Here is a 14546-nt window from a genome sequence, read left to right on the forward strand (position 1 = left end):
GGAAAGGCACCGGCCCTTGTGGAGACAAAATGCGGAGAGGGTCCCCAGACCCGGGGGGCCACAGCCACAGAGGGGAAGGAAGCCCCAGCGTGGGGCACCCACACCGGGAACGGCAACCTCATCTGGCACTGCCCACAGACCCTTCCCGCTGAGGAGGCTTGTCTGCAGTGACGTGGGCTGGCGCCAGCCACGGGGAGCAGGGAGGGGAAGGCTGGGGGGCCACGCCTCACCAAGGGTCCCCATTCTCCTGCTACTGTCCAGGGCGCACGTCTGCACAGGGGAGGCCCACGCAGGAGGGCCCCCGGGGCTGCGCAGGCGAGGTCTGGAAGGAACCCGGGCTCCCTGCTGTAGTGGCCCTTCAGGCCAAACATGCCAAGCTGTCTGGCAAAGACAGCTGGACCACGGGAAGGGCCTCAGACGCTCCCACAACAGGTAGAGGGGCTGCCCAGCCCCGAGCGGCCCCGCTGCAGGGCACGTGGCCGCCGCCCCCTCCTCACGCACCGGTGGCCGGCCACACAGCGCCGCCCCAGCCCCCTTCCAGCCGCTGGCCAGGTGCCCTGGGTGTGGCCAGACTGCTGCATTACTGACCCAGAACCTGAAGGACAGTCCGGGCTGCCCCACCCTTCCCGCCCAGCCTGCCCCAGGCCCGGGCAGGGGTGCAGAGACACCAGGGGAGGCACCCACCCTGCCACAGAGGCGGTGGAGGGCGGGTTCTGACCACCCCCGCGGTGGCCCTGGAGGGCGGCACCCACCTTCCCTAGCCTGGAGCCGGGGAAGGGGCCGGGGGCTGCTTAGGTCTCGGTCCCGGCCCCGCCCCAGCCCCAGCCCTCACGCCTAATTCTGCCACAGCCACCACAGGCCCAGCCGAGCGCCTTCACCCCCGGTACAGCCGGGAGGCCGTCCCCACGCGGGCGAGGGGCCGCTCCGGCGGCAGGTCTCCAGGCCTGGCCCCACGCCCGCCCAGACGCGCGGCCTGCCCCGGGGCGGCAGCACCCGCCCCCACCTGCCTCCGGGCCGGGCGGCCTCGCAGAGGACGACCGCGGGGGCAGGGAGGGAGCGGGAGCGAGGGAGGGCGGCCAGGGGCGGCGCGGGAGCGGGCGAGGGGCGTGCGGGGCGGGCGGCGGGCCGGGGGTGAGGCGAGGCCGGGAGGGCCGCCCGAGCCCACCCGCCCAGGGGAGCGGGCCGCAGGCGGGAGGGGGCGCACCGCTGCCGGGGGCTCCGGCCCAGGTGGGCAGCACCACGTGGAAGCAGTCGCACATCTTGGCGCCCGAGCGGTGCGGGCCGGCGGCGGCCCGACGCGTCCGGTGACAGCCGCGGCTCCAGCGCGCCCGGGGCGCCGCGCCTCGCCGCCCCGCGCCGCCGCGCTGCTGCGCTGCCGAGGGCCGACAGCCTCGGACTGCGGCCGCGGCCCGCGCCTCGAGACCGCGGCGCCGGCCCCGCCCCGCCCGCCCCGCCCCGCCCCGCCCGCCCGCGCCGGCCACTGAGCGGCCAGCGCGCCGGTGATGCCACTGGCTCCGCCCAGCCCATTGGCGGCGCCCGCCGCGGCCCCGCCCCTCCCCGCCGCCGGCCCCGCCCCCAAAGCCCGCCCCTCCCCGCAGCGGCCCCGCCCCTCCCCGCCGCCGGCCCCGCCCCCAAGGCCCGCGCGGCCCCGCCCCTCCCCGCAGCCGGCCCCGCCCCCAAGGCCCGCCCCGCCCCGCCGCCGGCCCCGCCCCTCCCCCCCACCCCTGCCCACCCCGGGCCTATCCCGGTGGGGAACTGGAGCCGGGCCGGGAGCTGCCCGGGATCCCCGGACTCGGGCTCCCGGCGGGCCGCTGGCTTCACCTCCAGCCTGGAGGGCAGCAGGGGCACGCGAGCCCGGGAGGCTCCTCCAGACAAGACGGAGTTCCCCCAGGCTGCGGGTGGAAGGACCTGGCCAGAGCGCGGGGAGGCTGGGGCTGCAGGCCCGGCCCCGCCCCGACGGGGGGCTCCGCGGGGCCGGGCTGGGGCCGGGCCGGGAGCGGTCCCGAGGGCCACGCGCTCGGGCTCGCCCGCCAGCGGTGTGCAGGCCCGCCGTGCACACGGGGAGCTGCGCGCCACAGACTCAGACCGGGAACACTTAGAGACCAGAGCCCATTCGCACACCCAGCCCCACACCGCAGGCACGGCTAAGTCCCGACCACAAGCACGCACGCACACCGAGATGCACGCGTGCACACACTCGGGGCGTGCACACACAGGTCGGTGCAAAACAGCCCCGGGCTCGCTGGGAACGGAGTGCGGGCACCGAGCCCAGGTGCGCTAGCCCGGCAGGATGACTCACTCTTGGCAGTTCCCGGTAGCGGGGCTGCAGCCACCCGGCAGCCTGCCCGCGCGGATCAGACGGACGGTCACTGGAGTGGCTGCCGGGAAGGGGCCCTGGCAGACGCCTCCCGCGACACGGTGGGGCACAGCGCCGTTCTCCGGGCGGGATGCTGGGCTTCGCCCCTCTCCCTGGGCACTGCCTGCCTTGCCCCGGATGTGTGGGTCTCTGTGGTGTCCCAGATTGCCCTGTATCTGTCAGGTGGGCTGGGGGTCCCGTGTTTCTGAATCGGGTTCTGGGAGGGGCCTGCAGTCAGGGACCTTAGGGCCCAGGCCCAGCCGTGTCCCCACCCTGCCAGATGTGCAGCCTAGGCAAGATCACCAGGCCCCGTCCTTGTACAAGTGAGTGACCCCCCTGGGTGGGTGGTGTGTCTTGGTTTTCTGTGGAGGCAGCCCCAGGCCAGCCTAGCGCTCTTCCACAACAGGACACCCTTCAGACCCGCTGGGGACCGCGTGAGCAGGGCCTCCTGTGTCAAAGCCCCCTCCCGCTGCCCCACTGGGGGAGGGGCATCATGGGGGAGGGACTCCTCTGGGCCTGTGTGGCACGGAGAAGGTCCTAGCGCGTGGCTCTGACACACCCAGGGTGCCCACTCCCCTGTGGAAGTGGAGAAGGTGGGGGGTGCTCGCCAGCTCTGGGACCTGCCTCAAATGGGGTGGCCTAGAACTCGAGACCCGAGGCTGCTCCTCCTCTGCCTGCTCGGTCTCCTGACGGTGGCCTTCGGCTCTGCTCTGTCCTCGTGCCCAGGAGGGAGGCACCGTGGCTGCCAGGGCGAGCGGAGGGCCCCAACCCCGCTAGTCCTGCCGCCTCCCCCAGAGACCCCTCTAAGTTGGGCGAAGACAGGAGCGCTCTGAAGAACAGACACCTTGGGGTGTCCACCCAGAGAGCTTCCCCGCCTCAAGGGCCACCTCTGCATCCCCCTGGGAGCCCGTGCCATCTCTCTGAAGATGTCCCTGGGAGGGCCTGCGCCCACAGACAGGCTGCCGCCGGGGTGAGGGGCGGTCCTCCCGCGGCGAGGCTAGAATCCACCACTGCCAACTACCCAGCCTCAGAGTCCCAAACCTGGCCTCGGGGCCACGAAGCACAGGGGGCGGGAGGAGGTGTGTGTGGTGGGTAGGGTGAGGGACACCACACCATGCCCCCCCCCATCCGCAGCCGGTCCCGGCCTCTGCTGCGGAGCGGAACAGCCGCCAGGAGTCCTGCTGCCCTGCCCTGGCGTTGCCCCGTGGGGACAGATGCCCCCGGGGAAGGCGCTGCAGCGGCCTGGCTCAGAAACCGATTCCCCACTCTGATGGGGATGCAGGCCGCCCCCCCCCGGCAATATCAGGCCACACGGCCCTTCAAAATGCCACCCCAGTGTGCACAGCCCTGTGGCACGCGCGCACGCGCACACCCACCCCCCCACACACACCCCGGCCTCGCTTTCTCCTCCAGGCTCGCTCCCTGCTGGGGCCCCGGGCTCGGCCCTACGGCTCGGCCCGCGTTCCCGGGGCCCGGGCTCGGCCCTCCGGCTCGGCCTGCGTGCAGGGACGCCCACAGCATCAATCATTGATGCGTACTGCAGCAGCACAGCAAAAATAGTTTTGCCGTCAGCCTCGCCCTGCCCCGCCCAGCACGCGGCTCCGGCCTCCCACCTGCCCCCAGCCTTTGCCCTAGGGCTGTGAGTCTCGGCAAGGAGGGCTGAGGTGGGGAGGGGCCCTCACTTACGGCCCCGCCCCTCACGGCCCCCATCTCTCCCGGCCTCTTCCCCTGCCTTTTGCACAGCTTCGTGGCTGGGCTCAGGAAACAAGGCTGCGGCAGGTTGACTTTTTTTTTTTTTTTTCAGAGCTGAAGCCAGATCTCAGGGCCTTGCACTTGCTAGGCAAGTACCCTTCCACGGAGTGAAATCCCTAACTTACACACACACACACACACACACACACACTTTCTTTTGAGATAGAGTCTCACGATATAGCCCAGGCTGCCCTTGAACTTGCAATACTTCAGCCTCAGACTCCTGCGGGGATTACAGGCATGGACCACTATGCTTGTCTTTCCTGTCTCTCTCTTACAAGGATCCTGCTTACTCTGGGCTCAACTGTTATACTCCAGGCCCATCTCTTCTCGAGATCCTTTCTTTAATGACGTGTGTAAGCCCCTTCCCCGTTGTAAGATCTATATCCACAGCTTCTAGGAATCGGGATGGGATGTTGAGGAGCGTTATTTGGTAGCCACATTGGTAACACAGACCACCCCACCCTGGACCCGTGGGCCAGGAAGCAGAATGCTGGTTCCGTCTTGGTTCCTGGGTCATTCCCTCCAGTGCCCACACCGAGGAGCCTGGCGCTCCACCCTCTCTCCACAGGGATCGAGCTGGGGAGGGTGATGAAGGCCTGGAGCACCTTCAGCCCACGTCTGCTCACTCCAGCCTCAGTCCCCTCTCCTCCCACCCCTACCAGCTCCCCACACCTCAATAACGGCAAGGACGGTGGCAGAGGGCATGGATAGACAGCAGGACCTGCCGGGTAGTCACTGCCCCCGCTGATGTAAGAGAGAGCTGAAGTCAGTGTCTGCAAACCCAGACAGTGTCTGACCCAACCTGCAGGGCCAGTGTGGGTGCTAGGGCAGCTGAGCCAAGACCCAGGCCTGAGCAGTCTGACCGCAGGGCTCCCACGGGCATTGCCAGGCTGTTTTGCCCCTCAGGAAAGGGTGTGTGTGTGTGTGTGTGTGTGTGTGAGAGAGAGAGAACAAAGCTATCATCCAAGGTGGGGGGAGGGGCCAGGCTACTGTCCAAGACACAGAGAGTGATCTCATCTTGTCACTTTTAAGTCCCTTTTTTGAGCACTACACTGAGAAGGGTGGGCCAGGGACTCCGAATTCACGCAAGGACTGGGCCCAGGCAGGGCCCGAGGAAGTTGCAGGTAGAAGAAATGTAAGCATGGAGGTGGGCTGGGGTTGGGTGTGGATTGGGGTCCAACGGTGGCCTGGAGCCCCCTTGCTCAAAGACGGCTAAGATGGGGTGTCGCGGCTCAGCCTTGGATGGATGGGAGAGGACAAGGAGCATCTGAAGAGAGGGGTAAGACTCACTAGTGCCCTTACTCTGGGCCAGGCCAGAGGGTGGGGGGGGGCAGCTCCCTGGCTCTGCTGTGTGCCTCAGGTGAGAATCCTGGGGGTAAGGGTGGGCGCCAATGGCCCCTCACCTCCTGAGGAGACAGAGTAGAAGAGACAGACGAATAGAGATGAACTCAACGACCAAGGCACGTTTATTCCGGACTCTACACCCAAGTAGAGAGCCTCTCCTACAGGCCGAGGGGCTTCTAAGGGGTTCGTGGGGGAAATGAGGCCAGGTGCAGGGGCTGAAATTTACCTTTGGCTGCAGGGTAGGGTACTTAGTGGAGCAAGCCCTGGTAGCCAAGTGTCATTCTCTTTCCAGAAAGGGCTTTGTGCTGGTCCCACTCCTTTGCCTCCTACAAGCAAAGACAACTTGGGGACAGAAAGACAGTCTTGGTTCAGGAAACCTCCAGCTCGGTGGAGACACTGACAGCACCCAGCCTGGGGCAGGGCAGGGCGATGCAGGCCGAGGCTCGGGCTGCGCCCCGGACAGGGCAGGGCGATGCAGGCCGAGGCTCGGGCTGCGCCCCGGACAGGGCAGGGCGTCCCCCGCCAAAGGCTCGGGCTGCGCCCCGGACAGGGCAGGGCGTCCCCCGCCAAAGGCTCGGGCTGCGCCCCGGACAGGGCAGGGCGTCCCCGGCCGCGGCTCGGGCTGCAGGGAGACCGTTCGCAGGGGCGTTCGCGGGGGCGCGGAGACGCGGAAGGCCCGGGCCGGCCACGGCGGGGGGCGAGCACGAGCCTCCGCGCCGGCGCCGCCCCGCACGCCCCGCACGCCCCGCACGCAGGGGCGGCTCTGCCCGGCCGCCTGGGGGCGGGGCCGCGGGCCAGGGGCGGGGCCAGGGGCGGGGCCGGGAGCGGGGACGCGGTCCTCCTTGGCCCCGCCCCGCCCCGGCGGACGTCACAGGTAGTCGCCGGAAGCGGTCCGGCGCGCACCGTTGCCAGGCAACGCGCGGCGCGGCGCAGCCCGAGAGCTCGGCCGGCCCGGAGCTGGTGCCCGCGGGGTCCGGCCCGGGAGGCCGGCGCGGCGGCGCGGACGAGGGCGAGCCCGAGGCCGGGCCCTCGGAGCCCCGGCCGCCCTGCGCCCGCGTCTCGGACCCGGCTCTCGGCAGACCCCGCCGGCGTCCTCGGGCGCCGCGCCTGCCTGGGGGACCCGGCCCGCACCTCCCGGCGGCGGGCCGCCCCGAGGCCTCCCTCCCTGCCCCTTCCGCGGCCCCTGGCCACACCCCGGGGCGACTGGTGACCGGCGGGGCGCTGTGGACACCCCGCAGCCGCGCCGCCCGAGACGCCTGTCCCCCGGCGCGGCGCGGCGCGGCCCGGGCAGCTCCAGCCCGGCTGCTGCATGTCTCGGGAGCCGCTGCCGAGCGGACCTGCTGGCCCGGCCGTGCCGAGATGCAAGGCCGGCGGGAGCTGGGGGCGGAGGCAGTGAGTGACCTCGCAGGGGGGCCTGGGACGGCCTCCCTCCGCCGGGCAGCCGGGGGACAGAGTGGTGACGGTGTGCGCGGGACACGAACCTGCTGCCCCAGCTCCCCGCCTGCGGAGAAAGCCGGCAGCTCCAGGCCAGGAGCCGGGCTTCGCGCCCGCAGCCCCAGCTGTCCCGACCCAGGGGAGCCCAGCAGCGGGTGGGGGGAGTTCGAAGGCTTCCAGGAATCTTCCGCCAGGGCTGAGCAATTCGCTCTGGCCCTGGAACTCCTGGAGAGACCCACAGAACCTCAGCCACCGAGAACCCCTTCCATCCCAAAGGAGCCCAGTTCTCACCAGCTGCACCCGGGTGGACCCTGGGCGGCAGGAAGTGCTGCCTGCCCATCGTCAGAGGTATTTTGTGGTGCTCACCACCAGCTTGAGTGGGAGGTGTTTTGCACACCCAGAGGATGGAGGACTGTTTAGGCTGGTGTGCTGAAAGGGGGGGGGGGCTTCTAGCCTTGGAGGGTCTTCTTCGCTCTCTGGCCATGTGGTTGGCTATCTTGTCCTCCAGAGGCCAGGGAATGGAGCGTTGGTAGGAAAGGCTGCAAAAATGGACCCTGCCAAAGCCAGGTGGAAGCACCAGAGCTGGTCCACATTGACTGTTCCTCCCCAGGCCTCCACTTCCTGTCAGCGGGAGCTGTGCTTGGGTGACCCCCATTCTAGGCACATGGGGGGGATCTTTGAATTTGTAATCTGCAGATTTAGAAAGTCCCACATTCTGAAAGTCACAAGCATGTGGGTAATAGTTTGAACTGAGTAGTGCTGGCCCTGCCCCTTGCCCTGCGGTTCCTCAGAGCTGCCCAGCCCGACTCCTCACCTGCATCCCTCTGTGGCTGCCTTTGATCCTTAGTTTCTAGTTGACCTCTTCCCTCCATTGCTCCTTTTTCTCTTCCATCCATTCCCAGATGGTTCATCTTAGATACCAGAGAGCAAAAGATTAAACCAGAAAGGATAAGATAAAGCCAGAGATTCCATCATGAGTGGTGCAGATAGACTGACTGCTCTCTAGCCCATTTCCCAACTGGATGCTCATGGCTCATGTCTATAATCCTAGCTGTTCAGGAGGCTGCGACCTGACCATCTCTGGCAGGAAATGCCATGAGACTCTTACCTCCAATTAACCGCCCATAGCTGAAGTAGAGCTGTGGCTCCAAGTGGTAGAGCCCTAGCTTTAAGCACCAAAGCTCAGGGACAGTGCCGGGGCCCTGAGTTCAAGCCTTAGGACCAGCACATACACATGCACATAAATTAAGCATCCATTTCCCTGGACCTCTGATGAGGTCCCAGTGCATTCAGCTCTGCTGTAGCATTTCCTTGAAATCGAGACTTTCTTCTCACGTGGTGGAGATACTAGAGAACATTCGGGCATAAAGGGAATTTTGCAAGAAACACTAAGTGAATATAGAAAACTATAGCCAGCTGAGCTGGGCTTGTTGAATCCAGACAGCTCACACCTGACACTTCAGGCACCCTCGTATGCTGGTATTGTGATACTTCCCAATTCAGACCACCCCACCTAACAGCTGCGAACCTCAGGGCCTTTTCAAGGTGATGTGAGCCCCCACTACCATCCAGTGAACATGGAAGGGCCCTGTCGAGGTCACCTGTGTTGTTGTTGACCAAGCCTGAGCGGTGCCCTGCATGGGTTCACATGGCAGAGGCCATGGGGATGACACTGGGTGGTGGCGGAACTGATGGTACAGTACTTGCACTTCATTTATACCAAAATGCACGATCTGGAATAACACAAGCCGTTGCCTGTACTTCTCCTAACTGGAATGCCCTTCCCCCCCAGCCCATTCTCAGTTATGAGAACGTCTTTAAGTCTGTTTTCCAAGAAGTCCCAGTGGAGCAGGCAACTGAAGACGTTTCTACCTTGGACCATTTCTTAGGAACAAACAGTGAAGAGAACCCTGGCCTCACCTCTGTGCACAGACCGTGGTAATCACCTTAGACGGGGACTAAGCCTTCCTCAGGGCAGCTCGGCATCTGTGCTGCTGTTTGAGGCTCCAGGTCCCTCCTGGAGAGCACAGTGCTCCTGGACCCCCTGGGGGGGTGCTGCCCTGGGCGGGTGCTGTGCCCGGGCCCTTCAGAGCTTGGTTTCTGGCAGCCTCAAAAGCCTCGGCCCCAGGGTCACAGTAAACCCCGGAGCAGCCACCCAGCTGGCGGGATCAACCCCCTGTGTGTGCTCCCCAGGGTCACAGTAAACCCCGGAGCAGCCACCTAGCTGGCGGGATCAACCCCCTGTGTGTGCTCCCAGGTGGCCTGTGAGGACGAAGGTTCTCAGGGACAGTTAGCGACACCTGTCATCCTGTAAGAACGTGTGTCAAACGGCATGGACCGGAATGGTGCTGGGCCATTCGCGTGTGGGACTGAGGCTGAGATGGGCCGGCCTGCGGCCCCGTGGAGGGAGAGGGGGGCGCGCCGGCTTCTCTGCCCCTTGGCGGAGGTCGCTGTGCTGCAGGGTCTTGAGCGCTCAGTAGAGGGGCCTTCTTGACCTCTGGCTGGCTACCACGATTCCCGACGGGGCCACGCCTGTCTGTGCCCCTGCGCGGTGCCCCTGCAAAGCCTGGCAGGCCAGTGGGGCTGGGGTGGCAGGCTGGCGTCTGGACGGCGGGTTGGTGGTCTGCCCTGTGGTGGTTGGACGCCCATTTCACGTTCCTCCCTCAGTCCCCACAGCACCCACGAATGCTGCCCACCACCGGCATTTCTTGGTGATCCTCTGGCTCTGTGGCTAGCACAGTTGTAGGAACTGAGTGAATGGAGTCAGCAGAGCACCCGGCTCTTCTTGGAGAAGCCGCAGAGGTGGCAGCCGTGCCGCCAGGAGCGAGGCAGCAGCCGGGCAGGACCCTCCCTCCCCCCCCGTGGGCTGCGCGGCGGGCTGCACGCAGGGCGATGGCCCTGAGCGGCCGTGCCTGTTTTCCAGCTGCGACTCCAGGCGGCTCTGGAGAGCCCTGCAGAGCAGCAGCGCCGTGTCCGCGTCCCCGGGCCCGTGGCAGGGCTCCCGCTGCCGGCAGCGTCTCCTCCTCCTCCTCGGTGTGGACACTGCCCAGGTGAGGGGGGCTGGGGCGGGGACCCCGCCGGGGCCCGGCCTGCCTCGGGCCCGTGGAAGCCTCCACTCCCGGGGCTACTTGGAAGGTGGCCCCAGCAGGCGAGGCCAGGGTGCCGTGGGCGCCCCATCTGTCTCACCCCTGCGCAAGGCTCCAGCTGGGTATCCGGGAAGGGTGCTGTGTGTGGGCGCGGCCGCCATGCTTGTGGGCAGGCCTGGGACCCCCCCCCCCCCAGCCCTGAGGCGGGTGGGGAGCTGGGCGGGGCACCTGCTGGGCGAGCGTGCTCCCACAGGGCTACGGGCTGGCAGAGTGGGGGGCACGCAGGGAGGGTGACAGAGCGCGCTCGGCGTGGCCACGGGCACATGGCCCACGGAATCAGGCAGGCGTGAGGGAGCTGCGTCCGTAGTACAGGGGTGGTGGGCCTGGTGCGCACCCCAAGAGTTGGGGTGGGTGGCCTCATAAACGTGTTAGAGCCCCGACACCAGCCAAGCCCAGGGCAGAGTGGCACACGCACGCCAAGCTCGGGCCTCTCATCCAGCCACTGGTGCCACCACAGGGGACCCACGCTCACAACTGCCTCTGGTCCTAGCCACCTCCAGAAGGCCCTGCCTCTACACCTGGCCCGTCAGCAGACAGGCTGAGGGGCGTCAGGGCCATGCAGGGCTGGGCAGGGAGCCTGTGGGCCCGACTCTGCTGACGGTGGGCTTACTCACTGTCCAGAATTGGGGTCGCTGCAATTTGGGAGAGGAAAGAGTGACTGTGTGACTGAGGTTTGTTTCCTCAGAGCCTTTCTGGAGGCCAGGATCATGTTCTGGAAGGCTCAGGCCTGAGAGAGCCTGAAGAACTGCTGGCGGTCAGCACCTTCCAGCTGCAGCACTGCAAAGCCCTGATCCAGACCAAGGTGAGTGCCCCGGCGAGGTCTGGGGAGGCGTCTCGAGTCCAGGTGTTCTCCTGTCGTCCTGTGGACTGAGGGAGAGCCCTGCAGTGTGGGGCAGACACGCAGAGCAGGCCTGCGGCTGCAGGGCGCCGAGCACCACGGAGACCCAGAAGCCCAGGGGCTGGGGAGGAGGCGGGCGGGGTAAGAAGCCAGGCAGAGGGGAGAAGGCTGGGGCAGGGCTCCGACCCGAGCGCTGGCACTGACAGACGCACTCCAGGCAGGCAGGGCGGGCCGGGGGGCTCTTTTATCGTGAGGAGGAGGGAGAGGCCTGTCTGGGACCCGGAACTGCAGGAAGGGCTCAGCCCGGACGCTAGCAGGCGGCGGGGATTGCTCTGCCCTGCGGAGGGCTGTGCGGTAGAGGACAGGGAGGAGGTGCCACCTGGGAGGCCCATGCTGCGGGACAGAAGCAGGACAGAGCTGCGCCGGGGCGACGGTGCCCACGGCCTCGTGCTAGCACGTGATTGGCACGAGCTGGGTGCACGCGTGGCACTGCCCAGCTGCCAGCCACAGCCCGTGTGGCCGACGCGTGGTGAGGGGTGCGGGGCCCTCGGGAGGCCCGTCAGGGTCTCACGCAGTGGGGCCTCCCTGGTGCACCCCTCAAGGCTGTGCCCCTCTGGCCACCCTATGAGGAGGCAGAGACTCTAAGGCAGGGCCCGTGGCCTGGAGGGCGGGGCCGGGCTGCAGCTTCACGCAGACGCTTCCTGCGAGGCAGGCTTGGTCACTCGGGAAGAGGCCAGGGGCCAGTGGGCGGCCCCGGAGCCCCAGGCCCGGCCCGTGGCCATCTGGGAGGGTCTCTGGTTGCTAAGCAGTGTTGAGTGGCACGGGGCAGGCAGGGCGCCCGTCTGAGGGCTCTGCCCACCTGTGTCCTGGAGCCTGACCGCCTGCCTCTCAGCTCGCAGGGGCGGCAGGAAGCCGCCGGGGGAGCCTGATCACCTACGGCGTGTTTCTCAAGACACCCCTACGCAGAGACGAGCACTACATCACGGTGCCCCAGAAGATCTTCTCTCCACGCAACTTGAAAATGGCATTCTTCAATCGTGACGTCTGGTGAAAAGGCGTGCTTTTTACCTTGGTGAAGCTTTTTACATTTCCTTACTGGCTTGGCTTGGTACTTGGAATCCTGGGATCTGTCGGAACCGCCCCGTGCCTCCAGCCCCGTAGCCCGCCCAGTCTCTTCGGGGGTGGGAGGCGTGTCCTTTGGAGGGCCAGGGCTGGGTGGGGCACTGCGCTCGCTGGTCCCGGCCCAGCTCACTGTGGGGGAGACAGCTGCCAAGGGCACCGGCGGGGCCCCTGGGCACGCCGCTTCCGGGAGGTGCCGTGCGCATCCCACGCCTGCACCTGGCCCTGTCCACGGGGAGGACAGGCCTTCCTCTGGACAGACAGGTGGACAGCAAGCCATTCCAGGACGGCCAGGAAGGCCTCTGGGGGAGGTCGCTTCCCATGGCCATCTGCCTAGGCCACTCTTTTCTCCAGGTAGCGGTTTTATAGACTGTTATGAAATAAAAAGGCCCGGACGATAAGCCTGCGCTGTTGACTCGGCTCTGCGGGGGCTGCCGTCCACACCTTGTCCCACAGGGAGGCCTGAGGCGGAGGGCAGGGTGGTCTGGGTAGGGCACCTCTGGTGTCAGGCCCACCTGTCCAGGCCTGGGCAGGGCTCCTGGCAGGACAGGTGCGGTAATGGAGGGAACACAGACAGCTGCGTCTGCACGCAGCAGTCTGGTCACCGGCCACCCAGGTAGCTCTGCCACCAACACCATGTAGCTTGAAAATTCCAACAAACCAATAGTTTAGGAAAGCCGCCTTAAGTCTCCACTTTCAACCAGCGTGCAACGAACGACATCGAGAAAAAGCTGCAGTTGAAGCAGCCAGGTTGGCGAGAAAGGCGTGTGAGGCTGGTTCCTAAGAGATGTATAATGAACCCCAGAGCAAGAAAATCAGTGTTCTAAAGTCCTGCGTTTGTGTGCACAGATTTAAATGCGTTAAGCTTGGCAAGGGGTGACTGGAAAAGCAGCTCCCCCATCCCCGACCCCTGTGAACTACAATAGCAATAAAGACTTTGCGCGTCCAAGTCTAAGAACTTAGATGAGCTGCAGTCAGGAAACCAGGGAGTGGGGGACCAGCTACGGGAGCACTCAGCCCTCAGCAACGGCCACATTACCCACCCAGAGGACGGCCACTTGCAGCTGCAGGCCAGGGCTGGGCTGATGGATGACGGTGACTCTCGACCCTGGGCATCCTGGGTGTTTCCTAACAAGCACCCCAAAGCCACATGCTCGTCAAAGTCTCACTGCAAAGTCCTGTACTTTTCCATGCAGCTCCTCCTGACACTGAACGGATGATATCTAGAATAGATAGCGAACACCCACAAACATTGCTCTACCATCCATCCTGATATACCCTCCAGACCAAGAGGGCATCAGTCCACCCACGGACCCGGGACTCATCTACATCCTCCCCTGCGGTGCTGCCCAGAGCCCTGGCACACCGGCCCTTCCCCAGCCCGATGCCAAGGCCTTCCGACCCAGGGGAGGAGTGCCAGTAGAAGGGGCCCCGCCAGGCCCCGGAAGCAGAGCCGCCATTGCCCATGCACTACACCGAGTGGAGTTCTCCAACCTCTACAAAGCATTAGATATGGCTGAAACAAAACAAAAAAGCGCCTTCTCAAGGACTGCGACACGTAGATAATTCACAACACATTGCATCCTGTTTGTTGGATCGTTTTTTAATAGAGTGAGGTTTACATTGTTGATAATGGAGAATGGTCACATACGTAAGGAAGTGACAGGCCGTCGGGGCTCTGGTTGCAGTGCGGCAGCACACGTGCGTGCTGGGTGGGGTGGTGTCTGGCGTGGCGTGGCGCGGTGCCAGGGGCCCGGCGGGGCAGCAGCCGGGCACGGGCTGCATGCCAGTGGCTCTCGGTCAGGTTCTTTCCCCCCAGATTTAAATTTAACTCTCGAACGTTGTTCAGCACCAATGTCACAGAGCACGCCAGGTACGTGGGCCCAAGGGTGTGACGTCCCCTCGCCCACGCGTGACCAGGAGTGTGCCACGCCAGCTCCCGCTCCCCTGCCTCCCCCGCCGGCACACCGGGAAGGAGACAGGGCCCGTGCGTGGGACCCACACGAGACCAGAGCACATCCACCCAAGACTTCAGAGTCCTCCAAGACCACCCGTGCCATGATCTGCAGCCACCTGGCCTTCGTCCGCAGTGGCACTTAGATAAATAGGCATAAATAAAACTGAAGTCTAGGAGGAAGACTCACAGATGACCGGGCGCGGGAGCCCCGCTCACTCCTCCATAACTGCACCCCGCCTGGGTCACCACGACAGTGAACGGCAAACACCCAACACTGGGGCCGCTGCCGGGGCGCAGTGAAGCCCACTGAGAAATTCCAATTCAACCTTTAAAAACTCAAACGCCAACGACAATGGTTGAGGCTATAAAAGTTTCTAATATAGCAGCAGAGGACATTTGTAGAAAAAATATACTTTTAAGAAAATAGCTGAAAAAATCTACCGGGATAAAATACAAAAAGTTTAGAAAGATATTTTAAAAATATTGCCTGAAGCAACCATTTCAGAAAGGTCACCTGTCCAGGTGTACTCGCCTCCCACGCGGGGACGGGGGGGAGGGGGGAGCGGGGCCCGGGCGGGGCCGAGTCCCTGGCCAGCG

General features: G+C 65.4%; 2 protein-coding genes across 2 annotated transcripts in view; one reads left to right on the forward strand and one right to left on the reverse strand.

Moving 5' to 3' along the window:
* Ahnak2 (AHNAK nucleoprotein 2) overlaps window positions 1-14546 on the reverse strand; it is a 211084-nt gene that overhangs the window by 23716 nt on the left and 172822 nt on the right.
* Window positions 6741-12393, forward strand: LOC125363443 (uncharacterized protein CLBA1-like). The gene is made up of 5 exons (XM_048362669.1): window positions 6741-7237; window positions 8682-8827; window positions 9813-9939; window positions 10721-10837; window positions 11766-12393. The coding sequence occupies exons 1-5, from the start codon at window positions 6815-6817 to the stop codon at window positions 11922-11924; spliced, it is 972 nt and encodes a 323-aa protein (XP_048218626.1). The 5' UTR covers window positions 6741-6814; the 3' UTR covers window positions 11925-12393.

Source organism: Perognathus longimembris, chromosome 14 (assembly GCF_023159225.1).
Source record: "Perognathus longimembris pacificus isolate PPM17 chromosome 14, ASM2315922v1, whole genome shotgun sequence".
Lineage (NCBI taxonomy): Eukaryota > Metazoa > Chordata > Mammalia > Rodentia > Heteromyidae > Perognathus > Perognathus longimembris.